The sequence below is a fragment of the Oncorhynchus nerka genome, unplaced genomic scaffold (genome assembly GCF_034236695.1).
Source record: "Oncorhynchus nerka isolate Pitt River unplaced genomic scaffold, Oner_Uvic_2.0 unplaced_scaffold_1451, whole genome shotgun sequence".
Lineage (NCBI taxonomy): Eukaryota > Metazoa > Chordata > Actinopteri > Salmoniformes > Salmonidae > Oncorhynchus > Oncorhynchus nerka.
This window is the reverse complement of record NW_027039864.1, coordinates 85,171-107,414: the sequence shown is the minus strand read 5'-3', so window position 1 is coordinate 107,414 and position 22,244 is coordinate 85,171. Positions and strand designations below refer to the sequence as shown.

The 22,244-nt window shown below is 45.0% G+C and overlaps 1 protein-coding gene across 2 annotated transcripts in view; it reads left to right on the top strand.

The window, feature by feature from the left end:
• The window catches only part of LOC115118580 (gasdermin-E-like), a 43,217-nt gene that overhangs the window by 4,781 nt on the left and 16,192 nt on the right, over positions 1-22,244 (top strand). For both annotated transcript variants that reach the window (XM_065015412.1, XM_065015411.1), the window contains exons 5-8: positions 1,615-1,742; positions 1,896-2,067; positions 2,175-2,248; positions 2,343-2,636. In XM_065015412.1, coding sequence (XP_064871484.1) covers positions 1,615-1,742; positions 1,896-2,067; positions 2,175-2,248; positions 2,343-2,576 — 608 coding nt within the window. In that variant the 3' untranslated portion in view covers positions 2,577-2,636. The remainder of the gene's footprint in view (positions 1-1,614; positions 1,743-1,895; positions 2,068-2,174; positions 2,249-2,342; positions 2,637-22,244) is intronic.

Genomic DNA, 22,244 nt, shown 5'->3' with positions numbered 1-22,244 from the left:
ATGTAATGTAGTCTACTGAATGGAACGTCTGGTCAACATGTAGTCTACTGAATGGAACGTTTGGTCAACATGTAATGTAGTCTACTGAATGGAATGTCTGGTCAACATGTAATGTAGTCTACTGAATGGAACGTCCGGTCAACATGTAATGTAGTCTACTGAATGGAATGTCTGGTCAACATGTAGTCTACTGAATGGAATGCCTGGTCAACATGTAATGTAGTCTACTGAATGGAACGTCTGGTCAACATGTAGTCTACTGAATGGAACGTCCGGTCAACATGTAATGTAGTCTACTGAATGGAACGTCTGGTCAACATGTAGTCTACTGAATGGAACGCCTGGTCAACATGTAGTCTACTGAATGGAACGTCTGGTCAACATGTAGTCTACTGAATGGAACGTCTGGTCAACATGTAGTCTACTGAATGGAACGTCTGGTCAACATGTAGTCTACTGAATGGAACGTCTGGTCAACATGTAGTCTACTGCATGGAACATCTGGTCAACATGTAATGTAGTCTGCTGAATGGAACGTCTGGTCAACATGCAGTCTACTGAATGGAACATCTGGTCAACATGTAGTCTACTGAATGGAACATCTGGTCAACATGTAATGTAGTCTACTGAATGGAACATCTGGTCAACATGTAATGTAGTCTACTGAATGGAACGTCTGGTCAACATGTAATGTAGTCTACTGAATGGAACGTCTGGTCAACATGTAATGTAGTCTGCTGAATGGAATGTCTGGTCAACATGCAGTCTACTGAATGGAACATCTGGTCAACATGTAATGTAGTCTACTGAATGGAACGTTTGGTCAACATGTAATGTAGTCTACTGAATGGAACGTCAGGTCAACATGTAGTCTACTGAATGGAATGTCTGGTCAACATGTAATGTAGTCTACTGAATGGAACGTTTGGTCAACATGTAATGTAGTCTACTGAATGGAACGTCAGGTCAACATGTAGTCTACTGAATGGAACGTCTGGTCAACATGCAGTCTACTGAATGGAATGTCTGGTCAACATGTAATGTAGTCTACTGAATGGAACGTCTGGTCAACATGTAATGTAGTCTACTGAATGGAACGTCAGGTCAACATGTAGTCTACTGAATGGAACGTCTTGTCAACATGTAATGTAGTCTACTGAATGGAACATCTGGTCAACATGTAATGTAGTCTGCTGAATGGAATGTCTGGTCAACATGTAATGTACTGAATGGAACGTCTGGTCAACATGTAATGTAGTCTACTGAATGGAATGTCTGGTCAACATGTAATGTAGTCTACTGAATGGAACATCTGGTCAACATGTAATGTAGTCTACTGAATGGAATGTCTGGTCAACATGTAATGTAGTCTACTGAATGGAATGTCTGGTCAACATGTAATGTAGTCTACTGAATGGAATGTCTGGTCAACATGTAATGTAGTCTACTGAAGTGAACATCTGGTCAACATGTAGTCTACTGAATGGAATGTTACATTTTTAAGTTGTTCTCTTTGATTAGTAATTACGAAGTTACCACACTTTTGGTATACAATTTTTTTTTATCACACTTTGACAAAGTAACATGGTCTGTCTGTTGTTCGTGTGTTTATAGAACTGGAGAAAATGAGTCGTGATTTCCAGCTGCTGTCAGTCCTGCCAGCAGACACACGTTCCTCTCTGCTCCAGCTCCTCAAGACAACCATGGAGGACAGAGAGACAGTCAGTGTGCTGGAGAGTGTGGTGAGTGAAACGTACAGAAACAGGGAACAAACACACACACACACAATGTAGACACACACACACACACAACTAATAGCAGGAATGAATATCTCACCCTGAATATCTGTAACATTCTCACTGTCTTTCATATTCTCTCTCTCTCTCTCATCACAGCTGGATCAGTTGTGTGAATGTGAGATTCCTGACCTGGGTGACCTGGAAGAGTCTGAGAGGGAAACAGTCCAGGCCATACTGGATCTTGTAGACCAATGTGTTGGGAAGGATGAGGACGAGATCAGATCCTCACTTCTCAGTGCCGTCCACCTCATTGTCAGTGCCATGGACGGTGAGATAGAGAGCAGTTTTCACAGGATTCTCCAGTTATTATTTGATCAGTTCCTGGGAAACTAGGTTCACTACTGTGGTTTTATGTGTGTATATTTATATCTTCAGGAATGACAGATGAGGGTCTCTCTGTGTTGGGATCCTGTTGCAGTCCTCCAGTCTTACAGGCCCTGCAGATCCTGGTGAGTTCACACCTGCTTAATTGAGCCTCTAGTCCTATATGACCTTTTAGAAAAGAGTGCATGTAAGCTTATTCTTGTGCTGCTGGACCTCCAGGTGCAGCATGTGGCAGCAGGGAGTGGGGAGACCCTCTCTCTGAGAGATGCAGGTCTGGCTGTTCTGACTGAGGAGGAGCTGTATCAGAGGACAGAGAGTCTCTTTGCCCTCTCCAATGTGGAACTTGCAAGATCGAATGAGGACGCAGAATTCGCAGTGACTTCAGTTATCTGTCCTGGACACCTTCTTCTTGTCATGAGTATCGCTGTGAATGGCCTGGCCTCTTTAGGATAGATTGAGCTGAATAGAAACATTCCTTGTGCTACAAAGTGGATATATGAACTGCACCGCCAGGTAAGAATTTCAGAAATGTCACATTTGATAACATATTGTTGATGATTGCAAAGCGACAGGAGTAAAACATATCAAAAACAAGTAATGCACATGTGTGAAGAAAAATGTACAAAATAATATTCCCACTACTGTACATTAATTAATGACACATTCCTACTTCATATTTCCGTGTTAATGGCTTTTCATCAAAACGCAGTTGTATTTACTTCTGCCAGATGGCTTTAATGACGTTTTTGCCCATTGAAGACCATTCAAAAAGCTTACAAAATTCAAAAACTACAAGGCTATTTTCAGAGTCACTTGCAGAGCTTATAGTTGTTATAATGCTTTTTTAATGTATTGTTAGGAAGCCTATAACCCATAACGTTACGTCTAGGGGTCCTAGGTCTAGTTACATGGTCTGTAACCAGACTCATTATGTCTAGGGGTCCTAGGTCTAGTTACATGGTCTGTAACCTGACTCATTATGTCTAGGGGTCCTAGGTCTAGTTACATGGTCTGTAACCTGACTCATTATGTCTAGGGGTCCTAGGTCTAGTTACATGGTCTGTAACCAGACTCATTATGTCTAGGGGTCCTAGGTCTAGTTACATGGTCTGTAACCAGACTCATTATGTCTAGGGGTCCTAGGTCTAGTTACATGGTCTGTAACCTGACTCATTATGTCTAGGGGTCCTAGGTCTAGTTACATGGTCTGTAACCAGACTCATTATGTCTAGGGGTCCTAGGTCTAGTTACATGGTCTGTAACCAGACTCATTATGTCTAGGGGTCCTAGGTCTAGTTACATGGTCTGTAACCAGACTCATTACGTCTAGGGGTCCTAGGTCTAGTTACATGGTCTGTAACCAGACTCATTATGTCTAGGGGTCCTAGGTCTAGTTACATGGTCTGTAACCAGACTCATTATGTCTAGGGGTCCTAGGTCTAGTTACATGGTCTGTAACCAGACTCATTACGTCTAGGGGTCCTAGGTCTAGTTACATGGTCTGTAACCAGACTCATTATGTCTAGGGGTCCTAGGTCTAGTTACATGGTCTGTAACCAGACTCATTACGTCTAGGGGTCCTAGGTCTAGTTACATGGTCTGTAACCTGACTCATTATGTCTAGGGGTCCTAGGTCTAGTTACATGGTCTGTAACCTGACTCATTATGTCTAGGGGTCCTAGGTCTAGTTACATGGTCTGTAACCAGACTCATTATGTCTAGGGGTCCTAGGTCTAGTTACATGGTCTGTAACCAGACTCGTTATGTCTAGGGGTCCTAGGTCTAGTTACATGGTCTGTAACCAGACTCATTATGTCTAGGGGTCCTAGGTCTAGTTACATGGTCTGTAACCTGACTCATTATGTCTAGGGGTCCTAGGTCTAGTTACATGGTCTGTAACCAGACTCGTTATGTCTAGGGGTCCTAGGTCTAGTTACATGGTCTGTAACCAGACTCATTATGTCTAGGGGTCCTAGGTCTAGTTACATGGTCTGTAACCAGACTCGTTATGTCTAGGGGTCCTAGGTCTAGTTACATGGTCTGTAACCAGACTCATTATGTCTAGGGGTCCTAGGTCTAGTTACATGGTCTGTAACCAGACTCATTATGTCTAGGGTCCTACTCATTATGTCTAGGGGTCCTAGGTCTAGTTACATGGTCTGTAACCTGACTCATTATGTCTAGGGGTCCTAGGTCTAGTTACATGGTCTGTAACCAGACTCGTTATGTCTAGGGGTCCTAGGTCTAGTTACATGGTCTGTAACCAGACTCATTATGTCTAGGGGTCCTAGGTCTAGTTACATGGTCTGTAACCAGACTCGTTATGTCTAGGGGTCCTAGGTCTAGTTACATGGTCTGTAACCAGACTCATTATGTCTAGGGGTCCTAGGTCTAGTTACATGGTCTGTAACCAGACTCGTTATGTCTAGGGGTCCTAGGTCTAGTTACATGGTCTGTAACCAGACTCGTTACGTCTAGGGGTCCTAGGTCTAGTTACATGGTCTGTAACCTGACTCATTATGTCTAGGGGTCTAGCTAGGTCTGTAACCAGACTCGTTATGTCTAGGGGTCCTAGGTCTAGTTACATGGTCTGTAACCAGACTCATTATGTCTAGGGGTCCTAGGTCTAGTTACATGGTCTGTAACCAGACTCGTTATGTCTAGGGGTCCTAGCTCATGGTCTGTAACCAGACCTGGTCTAGGGGTCCTAGGTCTAGTTACATGGTCTGTAACCTGACTCATTATGTCTAGGGGTCCTAGGTCTAGTTACATGGTCTGTAACCAGACTCATTATGTCTAGGGGTCCTAGTTACATGGTCTGTAACCAGACTCGTTATGTCTAGGGGTCCTAGGTCTAGTTACATGGTCTGTAACCTGACTCATTACGTCTAGGGGTCCTAGGTCTAGTTACATGGTCTGTAACCAGACTCATTATGTCTAGGGGTCCTAGGTCTAGTTACATGGTCTGTAACCAGACTCATTATGTCTAGGGGTCCTAGGTCTAGTTACATGGTCTGTAACCAGACTCATTATGTCTAGGGGTCCTAGGTCTAGTTACATGGTCTGTAACCAGACTCATTATGTCTAGGGGTCCTAGGTCTAGTTACATGGTCTGTAACCTGACTCATTATGTCTAGGGGTCCTAGGTCTAGTTACATGGTCTGTAACCTGACTCATTATGTCTAGGGGTCCTAGGTCTAGTTACATGGTCTGTAACCTGACTCATTATGTCTAGGGGTCCTAGGTCTAGTTACATGGTCTGTAACCTGACTCATTATGTCTAGGGGTCCTAGGTCTGTTACATGGTCTGTAACCAGACTCATTATGTCTAGGGGTCCTAGGTCTAGTTACATGGTCTGTAACCTGACTCGTTATGTCTAGGGGTCCTAGGTCTAGTTACATGGTCTGTAACCAGACTCATTATGTCTAGGGGTCCTAGGTCTAGTTACATGGTCTGTAACCAGACTCATTATGTCTAGGGGTCCTAGGTCTAGTTACATGGTCTGTAACCAGACTCATTATGTCTAGGGGTCCTAGCCATGGTCTGTAACCAGACTCGTTATGTCTAGGGGTCCTAGGTCTAGTTACATGGTCTGTAACCAGACTCATTATGTCTAGGGGTCCTAGGTCTAGTTACATGGTCTGTAACCAGACTCATTATGTCTAGGGGTCCTAGGTCTAGTTACATGGTCTGTAACCAGACTCGTTACGTCTAGGGGTCCTAGCTACATGGTCTGTAACCAGACTCGGTCTAGGGGTCCTAGGTCTAGTTACATGGTCTGTATCCTGACTCATTATGTCTAGGGGTCCTAGGCCTAGTTACATGGTCTGTAACCAGACTCATTATGTCTAGGGGTCCTAGGTCTAGTTACATGGTCTGTAACCAGACTCATTATGTCTAGGGGTCCTAGGCCTAGTTACATGGTCTGTAACCAGACTCATTATGTCTAGGGGTCCTAGGTCTAGTTACATGGTCTGTAACCAGACTCATTATGTCTAGGGGTCCTAGGTCTAGTTACATGGTCTGTAACCTGACTCATTATGTCTAGGGGTCCTAGGTCTAGTTACATGGTCTGTAACCTGACTCATTATGTCTAGGGGTCCTAGGTCTAGTTACATGGTCTGTAACCTGACTCATTATGTCTAGGGGTCCTAGGTCTAGTTACATGGTCTGTAACCTGACTCATTATGTCTAGGGGTCCTAGGTCTAGTTACATGGTCTGTAACCAGACTCATTATGTCTAGGGGTCCTAGGTCTAGTTACATGGTCTGTAACCTGACTCATTATGTCTAGGGGTCCTAGGTCTAGTTACATGGTCTGTAACCAGACTCATTATGTCTAGGGGTCCTAGGTCTAGTTACATGGTCTGTAACCTGACTCATTATGTCTAGGGGTCCTAGGTCTAGTTACATGGTCTGTAACCTGACTCATTATGTCTAGGGGTCCTAGGTCTAGTTACATGGTCTGTAACCAGACTCATTATGTCTAGGGGTCCTAGGCCTAGTTACATGGTCTGTAACCTGACTCATTACGTCTAGGGGTCCTAGGTCTAGTTACATGGTCTATAACCAGACTCATTATGTCTAGGGGTCCTAGGTCTAGTTATATGGTCTGTAACCTGACTCATTATGTCTAGGGGTCCTAGGTCTAGTTACATGGTCTGTAACCAGACTCGTTATGTCTAGGGGTCCTAGGTCTAGTTACATGGTCTGTAACCAGACTCATTATGTCTAGGGGTCCTAGGTCTAGTTACATGGTCTGTAACCTGACTCATTATGTCTAGGGGTCCTAGGTCTAGTTACATGGTCTGTAACCTGACTCATTATGTCTAGGGGTCCTAGGTCTAGTTACATGGTCTGTAACCAGACTCATTACGTCTAGGGGTCCTAGGTCTAGTTACATGGTCTGTAACCAGACTCATTATGTCTAGGGGTCCTAGGTCTAGTTACATGGTCTGTAACCTGACTCATTATGTCTAGGGGTCCTAGGTCTAGTTACATGGTCTGTAACCTGACTCATTATGTCTAGGGGTCCTAGGCCTAGTTACATGGTCTGTAACCAGACTCATTATGTCTAGGGGTCCTAGGTCTAGTTACATGGTCTGTAACCAGACTCATTATGTCTAGGGGTCCTAGGTCTAGTTACATGGTCTGTAACCAGACTCATTATGTCTAGGGGTCCTAGGTCTAGTTACATGGTCTGTAACCAGACTCATTATGTCTAGGGGTCCTAGGTCTAGTTACATGGTCTGTAACCAGACTCATTATGTCTAGGGGTCCTAGGTCTAGTTACATGGTCTGTAACCAGACTCATTATGTCTAGGGGTCCTAGGTCTAGTTACATGGTCTGTAACCAGACTCATTACGTCTAGGGGTCCTAGGTCTAGTTACATGGTCTGTAACCAGACTCATTACGTCTAGGGGTCCTAGGTCTAGTTACATGGTCTGTAACCTGACTCATTATGTCTAGGGGTCCTAGGTCTAGTTACATGGTCTGTAACCTGACTCATTATGTCTAGGGGTCCTAGGTCTAGTTACATGGTCTGTAACCAGACTCATTATGTCTAGGGGTCCTAGGTCTAGTTACATGGTCTGTAACCAGACTCGTTATGTCTAGGGGTCCTAGGTCTAGTTACATGGTCTGTAACCAGACTCATTATGTCTAGGGGTCCTAGGTCTAGTTACATGGTCTGTAACCTGACTCATTATGTCTAGGGGTCCTAGGTCTAGTTACATGGTCTGTAACCAGACTCATTATGTCTAGGGGTCCTAGGTCTAGTTACATGGTCTGTAACCAGACTCATTATGTCTAGGGGTCCTAGGTCTAGTTACATGGTCTGTAACCAGACTCATTATGTCTAGGGGTCCTAGGTCTAGTTACATGGTCTGTAACCAGACTCATTATGTCTAGGGGTCCTAGGTCTAGTTACATGGTCTGTAACCAGACTCATTATGTCTAGGGGTCCTAGGTCTAGTTACATGGTCTGTAACCAGACTCATTATGTCTAGGGGTCCTAGGTCTAGTTACATGGTCTGTAACCAGACTCATTATGTCTAGGGGTCCTAGGTCTAGTTACATGGTCTGTAACCAGACTCATTATGTCTAGGGGTCCTAGGTCTAGTTACATGGTCTGTAACCAGACTCATTATGTCTAGGGGTCCTAGGTCTAGTTACATGGTCTGTAACCAGACTCATTATGTCTAGGGGTCCTAGGTCTAGTTACATGGTCTGTAACCTGACTCATTATGTCTAGGGGTCCTAGGTCTAGTTACATGGTCTGTAACCAGACTCATTATGTCTAGGGGTCCTAGGTCTAGTTACATGGTCTGTAACCTGACTCATTATGTCTAGGGGTCCTAGGTCTAGTTACATGGTCTGTAACCTGACTCGTTATGTCTAGGGGTCCTAGGTCTAGTTACATGGTCTGTAACCAGACTCATTATGTCTAGGGGTCCTAGGTCTAGTTACATGGTCTGTAACCTGACTCATTATGTCTAGGGGTCCTAGGTCTGTAACCTAGTTACATGGTCTGTAACCTGACTCATTATGTCTAGGGGTCCTAGGTCTAGTTACATGGTCTGTAACCAGACTCATTATGTCTAGGGGTCCTAGGTCTAGTTACATGGTCTGTAACCTGACTCATTATGTCTAGGGGTCCTAGGTCTAGTTACATGGTCTGTAACCTGACTCATTATGTCTAGGGGTCCTAGGTCCTAGTTACATGGTCTGTAACCAGACTCATTATGTCTAGGGGTCCTAGGTCTAGTTACATGGTCTGTAACCAGACTCATTATGTCTAGGGGTCCTAGGGTCATGGTCTGTAACCAGACTCATTATGTTAGGGGTCCTGGTCTGTAACCAGACTCATTATGTCTAGGGGTCCTAGGTCTAGTTACATGGTCTGTAACCAGACTCATTACGTCTAGGGGTCCTAGGTCTAGTTACATGGTCTGTAACCAGACTCATTATGTCTAGGGGTCCTAGGTCTAGTTACATGGTCTGTAACCAGACTCATTATGTCTAGGGTCCTAGGTCTAGTTACATGGTCTGTAACCAGACTCATTATGTCTAGGGGTCCTAGGTCTAGTTACATGGTCTGTAACCTGACTCATTATGTCTAGGGGTCCTAGGTCTAGTTACATGGTCTGTAACCTGACTCATTATGTCTAGGGGTCCTAGGTCTAGTTACATGGTCTGTAACCAGACTCATTATGTCTAGGGGTCCTAGGTCTAGTTACATGGTCTGTAACCAGACTCGTTATGTCTAGGGTCCTAGGTCTAGTTACATGGTCTGTAACCAGACTCATTATGTCTAGGGGTCCTAGGTCTAGTTACATGGTCTGTAACCTGACTCATTATGTCTAGGGGTCCTAGGTCTAGTTACATGGTCTGTAACCAGACTCGTTATGTCTAGGGGTCCTAGGTCTAGTTACATGGTCTGTAACCAGACTCGTTATGTCTAGGGGTCCTAGGTCTAGTTACATGGTCTGTAACCAGACTCATTATGTCTAGGGTCCTAGGTCTAGTTACATGGTCTGTAACCAGACTCATTATGTCTAGGGGTCCTAGGTCTAGTTACATGGTCTGTAACCAGACTCATTATGTCTAGGGGTCCTAGGTCTAGTTACATGGTCTGTAACCAGACTCATTATGTCTAGGGGTCCTAGGTCTAGTTACATGGTCTGTAACCTGACTCATTATGTCTAGGGGTCCTAGGTCTAGTTACATGGTCTGTAACCAGACTCATTATGTCTAGGGGTCCTAGGTCTAGTTACATGGTCTGTAACCAGACTCATTATGTCTAGGGGTCCTAGGTCTAGTTACATGGTCTGTAACCAGACTCGTTATGTCTAGGGGTCCTAGGTCTAGTTACATGGTCTGTAACCAGACTCATTATGTCTAGGGGTCCTAGGTCTAGTTACATGGTCTGTAACCAGACTCATTATGTCTAGGGGTCCTAGGTCTAGTTACATGGTCTGTAACCAGACTCGTTACGTCTAGGGGTCCTAGGTCTAGTTACATGGTCTGTAACCTGACTCATTATGTCTAGGGGTTCTAGCTACATGGTCTGTAACCAGACTCGTTATGTCTAGGGGTCCTAGGTCTAGTTACATGGTCTGTAACCAGACTCATTATGTCTAGGGATCCTAGGTCTAGTTACATGGTCTGTAACCAGACTCGTTACGTCTAGGGGTCCTAGCTACATGGTCTGTAACCAGACTCGTTATGTCTAGGGGTCCTAGGTCTAGTTACATGGTCTGTAACCTGACTCATTATGTCTAGGGGTCCTAGGTCTAGTTACATGGTCTGTAACCAGACTCGTTACGTCTAGGGGTCCTAGCTACATGGTCTGTAACCAGACTCGTTATGTCTAGGGGTCCTAGGTCTAGTTACATGGTCTGTATCCTGACTCATTACGTCTAGGGGTCCTAGGCCTAGTTACATGGTCTGTAACCAGACTCATTACGTCTAGGGGTCCTAGGTCTAGTTACATGGTCTGTAACCAGACTCATTATGTCTAGGGGTCCTAGGCCTAGTTACATGGTCTGTAACCAGACTCATTATGTCTAGGGGTCCTAGGCCTAGTTACATGGTCTGTAACCAGACTCATTATGTCTAGGGGTCCTAGGTCTAGTTACATGGTCTGTATCCTGACTCATTATGTCTAGGGGTCCTAGGTCTAGTTACATGGTCTGTATCCTGACTCGTTACGTCTAGGGGTCCTAGGTCTAGTTACATGGTCTGTAACCTGACTCATTATGTCTAGGGGTCCTAGGTCTAGTTACATGGTCTGTATCCTGACTCGTTACGTCTAGGGGTCCTAGGTCTAGTTACATGGTCTGTAACCAGACTCGTTATGTCTAGGGGTCCTAGGTCTAGTTACATGGTCTGTAACCTGACTCGTTATGTCTAGGGGTCCTAGGTCTAGTTACATGGTCTGTAACCAGACTCGTTATGTCTAGGGGTCCTAGGTCTAGTTACATGGTCTGTAACCAGACTCATTATGTCTAGGGGTCCTAGGTCTAGTTACATGGTCTGTAACCAGACTCATTACGTCTAGGGGTCCTAGGTCTAGTTACATGGTCTGTAACCAGACTCATTATGTCTAGGGGTCCTAGGTCTAGTTACATGGTCTGTAACCAGACTCATTACGTCTAGGGGTCCTAGGTCTAGTTACATGGTCTGTAACCAGACTCATTATGTCTAGGGGTCCTAGGTCTAGTTACATGGTCTGTAACCAGACTCATTATGTCTAGGGGTCCTAGGTCTAGTTACATGGTCTGTAACCAGACTCATTATGTCTAGGGGTCCTAGGTCTAGTTACATGGTCTGTAACCTGACTCATTATGTCTAGGGGTCCTAGGTCTAGTTACATGGTCTGTAACCAGACTCATTATCTAGGGGTCTAGGGTCTAGTTACATGGTCTGTAACCAGACTCATTATGTCTAGGGGTCCTAGGTCTAGTTACATGGTCTGTAACCAGACTCATTATGTCTAGGGGTCCTAGGTCTAGTTACATGGTCTGTAACCAGACTCATTATGTCTAGGGTCCTAGGTCTAGTTACATGGTCTGTAACCTGACTCATTATGTCTAGGGGTCCTAGGTCTAGTTACATGGTCTGTAACCTGACTCATTATGTCTAGGGGTCCTAGGTCTAGTTACATGGTCTGTAACCTGACTCATTATGTCTAGGGGTCCTAGGTCTAGTTACATGGTCTGTAACCTGACTCATTATGTCTAGGGGTCCTAGGTCTAGTTACATGGTCTGTAACCAGACTCATTATGTCTAGGGGTCCTAGGTCTAGTTACATGGTCTGTAACCTGACTCATTATGTCTAGGGGTCCTAGGTCTAGTTACATGGTCTGTAACCTGACTCATGTCTAGGGGTCCTAGGTCTAGTTACATGGTCTGTAACCAGACTCATTATGTCTAGGGGTCCTAGGCCTAGTTACATGGTCTGTAACCTGACTCATTATGTCTAGGGGTCCTAGGTCTAGTTACATGGTCTGTAACCAGACTCATTATGTCTAGGGGTCCTAGGTCTAGTTATATGGTCTGTAACCTGACTCATTATGTCTAGGGGTCCTAGGTCTAGTTACATGGTCTGTAACCAGACTCATTATGTCTAGGGGTCCTAGGTCTAGTTACATGGTCTGTAACCTGACTCATTATGTCTAGGGGTCTTAGGTCTAGTTACATGGTCTGTAACCAGACTCATTATGTCTAGGGGTCCAAGGTCTAGTTACATGGTCTGTAACCTGACTCATTATGTCTAGGGTCCTAGGTCTAGTTACATGGTCTGTAACCAGACTCATTATGTCTAGGGGTCCTAGGTCTAGTTACATGGTCTGTAACCAGACTCATTACGTCTAGGGGTCCTAGGTCTAGTTACATGGTCTATAACCTGAGGTCTAGGGGTCCTAGCATGGTCTGTAACCAGACTCGTTATGTCTAGGGGTCCTAGGTCTAGTTACATGGTCTGTAACCTGACTCATTATGTCTAGGGGTCCTAGGTCTAGTTACATGGTCTGTAACCAGACTCATTATGTCTAGGGGTCCTAGGCCTAGCTACATGGTCTGTAACCAGACTCATTATGTCTAGGGGTCCTAGGTCTAGTTACATGGTCTGTAACCTGACTCATTATGTCTAGGGGTCCTAGGTCTAGTTACATGGTCTGTAACCTGACTCGTTATGTCTAGGGGTCCAAGGTCTAGTTACATGGTCTGTAACCAGACTCCTCTAGGGGTCTAGGTCTAGTTACATGGTCTGTAACCAGACTCATTATGTCTAGGGGTCCTAGGTCTAGTTACATGGTCTGTAACCAGACTCATTATGTCTAGGGGTCCTAGGCCTAGTTACATGGTCTGTAACCTGACTCATTATGTCTAGGGGTCCTAGGTCTAGTTACATGGTCTGTAACCTGACTCATTATGTCTAGGGGTCCTAGGTCTAGTTACATGGTCTGTAACCAGACTCGTTATGTCTAGGGGTCCTAGGTCTAGTTACATGGTCTGTAACCTGACTCATTATGTCTAGGGGTCCTAGGTCTAGTTACACGGTCTGTAACCTGACTCATTATACGTCTAGGGTCCTAGGTCTAATTACATGGTCTGTAACCTGACTCATTATGTCTAGGGGTCCTAGGTCTAGTTACATGGTCTGTAACCAGACTCGTTATGTCTAGGGGTCCTAGGTCTAGTTACATGGTCTGTAACCTGACTCATTATGTCTAGGGGTCCTAGGTCTAGTTACATGGTCTGTAACCTGACTCGTTATGTCTAGGGGTCCTAGGTCTAGTTACATGGTCTGTAACCAGACTCATTATGTCTAGGGGTCCTAGGTCTAGTTATATGGTCTGTAACCTGACTCAATTTGTCTAGGGGTCCTAGGTCTAGTTACATGGTCTGTAACCTGACTCATTATGTCTAGGGGTCCTAGGTCTAGTTATATGGTCTGTAACCTGACTCATTATGTCTAGGGGTCCTAGGTCTAGTTACATGGTCTGTAACCAGACTCATTATGTCTAGGGGTCCTAGGTCTAGTTACATGGTCTGTAACCTGACTCATTATGTCTAGGGGTCCTAGGTCTAGTTACATGGTCTGTAACCAGACTCATTATGTCTAGGGGTCCTAGGTCTAGTTACATGGTCTGTAACCTGACTCATTATGTCTAGGGGTCCTAGGTCTAGTTACATGGTCTGTAACCTGACTCATTATGTCTAGGGTCCTAGGTCTAGTTACATGGTCTGTAACCAGACTCATTATGTCTAGGGGTCCTAGGTCTAGTTACATGGTCTGTAACCTGACTCATTATGTCTAGGGGTCCTAGGTCTAGTTACATGGTCTGTAACCAGACTCATTATGTCTAGGGGTCCTAGGTCTAGTTACATGGTCTGTAACCTGACTCATTATGTCTAGGGGTCCTAGGTCTAGTTACATGGTCTGTAACCAGACTCATTATGTCTAGGGGTCCTAGGTCTAGTTACATGGTCTGTAACCTGACTCATTATGTCTAGGGTCTTAGGTCTAGTTACATGGTCTGTAACCAGACTCATTATGTCTAGGGGTCCTAGGTCTAGTTACATGGTCTGTAACCAGACTCATTGTCTAGGGGTCCTAGGTCTAGTTACATGGTCTGTAACCTGACTCATTATGTCTAGGGGTCCTAGGTCTAGTTACATGGTCTGTAACCTGACTCATTATGTCTAGGGGTCCTAGGTCTAGTTACATGGTCTGTAACCAGACTCATTATGTCTAGGGGTCCTAGGTCTAGTTATATGGTCTGTAACCTGACTCAATTTGTCTAGGGGTCCTAGGTCTAGTTACATGGTCTGTAACCTGACTCATTATGTCTAGGGGTCCTAGGTCTAGTTATATGGTCTGTAACCTGACTCATTATGTCTAGGGGTCCTAGGTCTAGTTACATGGTCTGTAACCAGACTCGTTACGTCTAGGGGTCCTAGGTCTAATTACATGGTCTGTAACCTGACTCATTATGTCTAGGGTCCTAGGTCTAGTTACATGGTCTGTAACCAGACTCATTATGGGGTCCTAGGTCTAGTTACATGGTCTGTAACCAGACTCGTTATGTCTAGGGGTCCTAGGTCTAGTTACATGGTCTGTAACCTGACTCATTACGTCTAGGGGTCCTAGGTCTAGTTACATGGTCTGTAACCAGACTCATTATGTCTAGGGGTCCTAGGCCTAGTTACATGGTCTGTAACCTGACTCATTACGTCTAGGGGTCCTAGGTCTAGTTACATGGTCTATAACCAGACTCATTATGTCTAGGGGTCCTAGGTCTAGTTATATGGTCTGTAACCTGACTCATTATGTCTAGGGGTCCTAGGTCTAGTTACATGGTCTGTAACCAGACTCATTATGTCTAGGGGTCCTAGGTCTAGTTACATGGTCTGTAACCTGACTCATTATGTCTAGGGGTCTTAGGTCTAGTTACATGGTCTGTAACCAGACTCATTATGTCTAGGGGTCCAAGGTCTAATTACATGGTCTGTAACCTGACTCGTTATGTCTAGGGGTCCTAGGTCTAGTTACATGGTCTGTAACCAGACTCGTTACGTCTAGGGGTCCTAGGTCTAGTTACATGGTCTGTAACCAGACTCATTACGTCTAGGGGTCCTAGGTCTAGTTACATGGTCTGTAACCTGACTCATTATGTCTAGGGGTCCTAGCTACATGGTCTGTAACCAGACTCGTTATGTCTAGGGGTCCTAGGTCTAGTTACATGGTCTGTAACCTGACTCATTATGTCTAGGGGTCCTAGGTCTAGTTACATGGTCTGTAACCAGACTCATTATGTCTAGGGGTCCTAGGCTAGTTACATGGTCTGTAACCAGACTCATTATGTCTAGGGGTCCTAGGTCTAGTTACATGGTCTGTAACCTGACTCATTATGTCTAGGGGTCCTAGGTCTAGTTACATGGTCTGTAACCTGACTCGTTATGTCTAGGGGTCCAAGGTCTAGTTACATGGTCTGTAACCAGACTCATGTCTAGGGGTCCTAGGTCTAGTTACATGGTCTGTAACCAGACTCATTCCGTCTAGGGGTCCTAGGTCTAGTTACATGGTCTGTAACCAGGCTCATTATGTCTAGGGGTCCTAGGCCTAGTTACATGGTCTGTAACCTGACTCATTACGTCTAGGGGTCCTAGGTCTAGTTACATGGTCTGTAACCTGACTCATTATGTCTAGGGGTCCTAGGTCTAGTTACATGGTCTGTACCCAGACTCGTTACGTCTAGGGGTCCTAGGTCTAGTTACATGGTCTGTAACCTGACTCATTATGTCTAGGGGTCCTAGGTCTAGTTACACGGTCTGTAACCTGACTCATTATGTCTAGGGGTCCTAGGTCTAATTACATGGTCTGTAACCTGACTCATTATGTCTAGGGGTCCTAGGTCTAGTTACATGGTCTGTAACCAGACTCATTATGTCTAGGGGTCCTAGGTCTAGTTACATGGTCTGTAACCTGACTCATTATGTCTAGGGGTCCTAGGTCTAGTTACATGGTCTGTAACCTGACTCGTTACGTCTAGGGGTCCTAGGTCTAGTTACATGGTCTGTAACCAGACTCATTATGTCTAGGGGTCCTAGGTCTAGTTATATGGTCTGTAACCTGACTCAATTTGTCTAGGGGTCCTAGGTCTAGTTACATGGTCTGTAACCTGACTCATTATGTCTAGGGGTCCTAGGTCTAGTTATATGGTCTGTAACCTGACTCATTATGTCTAGGGGTCCTAGGTCTAGTTACATGGTCTGTAACCAGACTCATTATGTCTAGGGGTCCTAGGTCTAGTTACATGGTCTGTAACCTGACTCATTATGTCTAGGGGTCCTAGGTCTAGTTACATGGTCTGTAACCAGACTCATTATGTCTAGGGGTCCTAGACTCGTTATGTCTAGGGGTCCTAGGTCAGTTACATGGTCTGTAACCAGACTCATTATGTCTAGGGGTCCTAGGTCTAGTTACATGGTCTGTAACCAGACTCATTATGTCTAGGGGTCCTAGGTCTAGTTACATGGTCTGTAACCTGACTCATTATGTCTAGGGGTCCTAGGTCTAGTTACATGGTCTGTAACCTGACTCATTATGTCTAGGGGTCCAAGGTCTAGTTACATGGTCTGTAACCAGACTCATTATGTCTAGGGGTCCTAGGTCTAGTTACATGGTCTGTAACCAGACTCATTGTCTAGGGGTCCTAGGTCTAGTTACATGGTCTGTAACCAGACTCATTATGTCTAGGGGTCCTAGGTCTAGTTACATGGTCTGTAACCTGACTCATTATGTCTAGGGGTCCTAGGTCTAGTTACATGGTCTGTAACCTGACTCATTATGTCTAGGGGTCCTAGGTCTAGTTACATGGTCTGTAACCAGACTCATTATGTCTAGGGGTCCTAGGTCTAGTTACATGGTCTGTAACCTGACTCATTATGTCTAGGGGTCCTAGGTCTAGTTACATGGTCTGTAACCTGACTCGTTATGTCTAGGGGTCCTAGGTCTAATTACATGGTCTGTAACCTGACTCATTATGTCTAGGGGTCCTAGGTCTAGTTACATGGTCTGTAACCAGACTCATTATGTCTAGGGGTCCTAGGTCTAGTTACATGGTCTGTAACCTGACTCATTATGTCTAGGGGTCCTAGGTCTAGTTACATGGTCTGTAACCTGACTCATTATGTCTAGGGGTCCTAGGTCTAGTTACATGGTCTATAACCAGACTCATTATGTCTAGGGGTCCTAGGTCTAGTTATATGGTCTGTAACCTGACTCATTATGTCTAGGGGTCCTAGGTCTAGTTACATGGTCTGTAACCTGACTCATTATGTCTAGGGGTCCTAGGTCTAGTTATATGGTCTGTAACCTGACTCATTATGTCTAGGGTTCCTAGGTCTAGTTACATGGTCTGTAACCAGACTCGTTATGTCTAGGGGTCCTAGGTCTAGTTACATGGTCTGTAACCTGACTCATTATGTCTAGGGGTCCTAGGTCTAGTTACATGGTCTGTAACCAGACTCATTATGTCTAGGGGTCCTAGGTCTAGTTACATGGTCTGTAACCTGACTCATTATGTCTAGGGGTCCTAGGTCTAGTTACATGGTCTGTAACCTGACTCATTATGTCTAGGGGTCCTAGGTCTAGTTACATGGTCTGTAACCAGACTCATTATGTCTAGGGGTCCTAGGCCTAGTTACATGGTCTGTAACCTGACTCATTACGTCTAGGGGTCCTAGGTCTAGTTACATGGTCTATAACCAGACTCATTATGTCTAGGGGTCCTAGGTCTAGTTATATGGTCTGTAACCTGACTCATTATGTCTAGGGGTCCTAGGTCTAGTTACATGGTCTGTAACCAGACTCATTATGTCTAGGGGTCCTAGGTCTAGTTACATGGTCTGTAACCTGACTCATTATGTCTAGGGGTCTTAGGTCTAGTTACATGGTCTGTAACCAGACTCATTATGTCTAGGGGTCCTAGGTCTAGTTACATGGTCTGTAACCAGACTCGTTATCTAGGGGTCCTAGGTCTAGTTACATGGTCTGTAACCTGACTCATTATGTCTAGGGGTCCTAGGTCTAGTTACATGGTCTGTAACCTGACTCGGTCTAGGGGTCCTAGGTCTAGTTACATGGTCTGTAACCAGACTCATTATGTCTAGGGGTCCTAGGTCTAGTTACATGGTCTGTAACCTGACTCAATTTGTCTAGGGGTCCTAGGTCTAGTTACATGGTCTGTAACCTGACTCATTATGTCTAGGGGTCCTAGGTCTAGTTATATGGTCTGTAACCTGACTCATTATGTCTAGGGGTCCTAGGTCTAGTTACATGGTCTGTAACCAGACTCATTATGTCTAGGGGTCCTAGGTCTAGTTACATGGTCTGTAACCTGACTCATTATGTCTAGGGGTCCTAGGTCTAGTTACATGGTCTGTAACCAGACTCATTATGTCTAGGGGTCCTAGCTAGTTACATGGTCTGTAACCAGACTCGTTATGTCTAGGGGTCCTAGGTCTAGTTACATGGTCTGTAACCTGACTCATTATGTCTAGGGGTCCTAGGTCTAGTTACATGGTCTGTAACCAGACTCATTATGTCTAGGGGTCCTAGGCCTAGTTACATGGTCTGTAACCTGACTCATTATGTCTAGGGGTCCTAGGTCTAGTTACATGGTCTGTAACCAGACTCATTATGTCTAGGGGTCCTAGGTCTAGTTATATGGTCTGTAACCTGACTCATTATGTCTAGGGGTCCTAGGTCTAGTTACATGGTCTGTAACCAGACTCATTATGTCTAGGGGTCCTAGGTCTAGTTACATGGTCTGTAACCTGACTCATTATGTCTAGGGGTCTTAGGTCTAGTTACATGGTCTGTAACCAGACTCATTATGTCTAGGGGTCCTAGGTCTAGTTACATGGTCTGTAACCTGACTCATTATGTCTAGGGGTCCTAGGTCTAGTTACATGGTCTGTAACCAGACTCATTATGTCTAGGGGTCCTAGGTCTAGTTACATGGTCTGTAACCAGACTCATTATGTCTAGGGGTCCTAGGTCTAGTTACATGGTCTGTAACCTGACTCATTATGTCTAGGGGTCCTAGCTACATGGTCTGTAACCAGACTCATTATGTCCTAGGTCTAGTTACATGGTCTGTAACCTGACTCATTATGTCTAGGGGTCCTAGGTCTAGTTACATGGTCTGTAACCAGACTCATTATGTCTAGGGGTCCTAGGTCTAGTTACATGGTCTGTAACCAGACTCATTATGTCTAGGGGTCCTAGGTCTAGTTACATGGTCTGTAACCTGACTCATTATGTCTAGGGGTCCTAGGTCTAGTTACATGGTCTGTAACCTGACTCATTATGTCTAGGGGTCCTAGGTCTAGTTACATGGTCTGTAACCAGACTCATTATGTCTAGGGGTCCTAGGTCTAGTTACATGGTCTGTAACCAGACTCATTATGTCTAGGGGTCCTAGGTCTAGTTACATGGTCTGTAACCAGACTCATTATGTCTAGGGGTCCTAGGCCTAGTTACATGGTCTGTAACCTGACTCATTATGTCTAGGGGTCCTAGGTCTAGTTACATGGTCTGTAACCTGACTCATTATGTCTAGGGGTCCTAGGTCTAGTTACATGGTCTGTAACCAGACTCGTTACGTCTAGGGGTCCTAGGTCTAGTTACATGGTCTGTAACCTGACTCGTTATGTCTAGGGTCCTAGGTCTAGTTACATGGTCTGTAACCTGACTCGTTATGTCTAGGGGTCCTAGGTCTAGTTACATGGTCTGTAACCTGACTCATTATGTCTAGGGGTCCTAGGTCTAGTTACATGGTCTGTAACCAGACTCGTTACGTCTAGGGGTCCTAGGTCTAGTTACATGGTCTGTAACCTGACTCATTATGTCTAGGGGTCCTAGGTCTAGTTACATGGTCTGTAACCTGACTCGTTACGTCTAGGGGTCCTAGGTCTAGTTACATGGTCTGTAACCAGACTCATTATGTCTAGGGGTCCTAGGTCTAGTTATATGGTCTGTAACCTGACTCAATTTGTCTAGGGGTCCTAGGTCTAGTTACATGGTCTGTAACCTGACTCATTATGTCTAGGGGTCCTAGGTCTAGTTATATGGTCTGTAACCTGACTCATTATGTCTAGGGGTCCTAGGTCTAGTTACATGGTCTGTAACCAGACTCATTATGTCTAGGGGTCCTAGGTCTAATTACATGGTCTGTAACCTGAGTCATTATGTCTAGGGGTCCTAGGTCTAGTTACATGGTCTGTAACCAGACTCATTATGTCTAGGGGTCCTAGCTACATGGTCTGTAACCAGACTCGTTATGTCTAGGGGTCCTAGGTCTAGTTACATGGTCTGTAACCAGACTCATTATGTCTAGGGGTCCTAGGCCTAGCTACATGGTCTGTAACCAGACTCATTATGTCTAGGGGTCCTAGGTCTAGTTACATGGTCTGTAACCTGACTCATTATGTCTAGGGGTCCTAGGTCTAGTTACATGGTCTGTAACCTGACTCGTTATGTCTAGGGGTCCAAGGTCTAGTTACATGGTCTGTAACCAGACTCGTTACGTCTAGGGGTCCTAGGTCTAGTTACATGGTCTGTAACCAGACTCATTCCGTCTAGGGGTCCTAGGTCTAGTTACATGGTCTGTAACCAGGCTCATTATGTCTAGGGGTCCTAGGCCTAGTTACATGGTCTGTAACCTGACTCATTACGTCTAGGGGTCCTAGGTCTAGTTACATGGTCTGTAACCTGACTCATTATGTCTAGGGGTCCTAGGTCTAGTTACATGGTCTGTAACCAGACTCGTTATGTCTAGGGGTCCTAGGTCTAGTTACATGGTCTGTAACCTGACTCATTATGTCTAGGGGTCCTAGGTCTAGTTACACGGTCTGTAACCTGACTCATTATGTCTAGGGGTCCTAGGTCTAATTACATGGTCTGTAACCTGACTCATTATGTCTAGGGGTCCTAGGTCTAGTTACATGGTCTGTAACCAGACTCATTATGTCTAGGGGTCCTAGGTCTAGTTACATGGTCTGTAACCTGACTCATTATGTCTAGGGGTCCTAGGTCTAGTTACATGGTCTGTAACCTGACTCATTACGTCTAGGGGTCCTAGGTCTAGTTACATGGTCTGTAACCAGACTCATTATGTCTAGGGGTCCTAGGTCTAGTTATATGGTCTGTAACCTGACTCAATTTGTCTAGGGGTCCTAGGTCTAGTTACATGGTCTGTAACCTGACTCATTATGTCTAGGGGTCCTAGGTCTAGTTATATGGTCTGTAACCTGACTCATTATGTCTAGGGGTCCTAGGTCTAGTTACATGGTCTGTAACCAGACTCGTTACGTCTAGGGGTCCTAGGTCTAATTACATGGTCTGTAACCTGACTCGTTATGTCTAGGGGTCCTAGGTCTAGTTACATGGTCTGTAACCAGACTCGTTACGTCTAGGGGTCCTAGGTCTAGTTACATGGTCTGTAACCAGACTCATTACGTCTAGGGGTCCTAGGTCTAGTTACATGGTCTATAACCTGACTCATTATGTCTAGGGGTCCTAGCTACATGGTCTGTAACCAGACTCGTTATGTCTAGGGGTCCTAGGTCTAGTTACATGGTCTGTAACCTGACTCATTATGTCTAGGGGTCCTAGGTCTAGTTACATGGTCTGTAACCAGACTCATTATGTCTAGGGGTCCTAGGCCTAGCTACATGGTCTGTAACCAGACTCATTATGTCTAGGGGTCCTAGGTCTAGTTACATGGTCTGTAACCTGACTCATTATGTCTAGGGGTCCTAGGTCTAGTTACATGGTCTGTAACCTGACTCGTTATGTCTAGGGGTCCAAGGTCTAGTTACATGGTCTGTAACCAGACTCATTATGTCTAGGGTCCTAGGTCTAGTTACATGGTCTGTAACCAGACTCATTCCGTCTAGGGGTCCTAGGTCTAGTTACATGGTCTGTAACCAGGCTCATTATGTCTAGGGGTCCTAGGCCTAGTTACATGGTCTGTAACCTGACTCATTACGTCTAGGGGTCCTAGGTCTAGTTACATGGTCTGTAACCTGACTCATTATGTCTA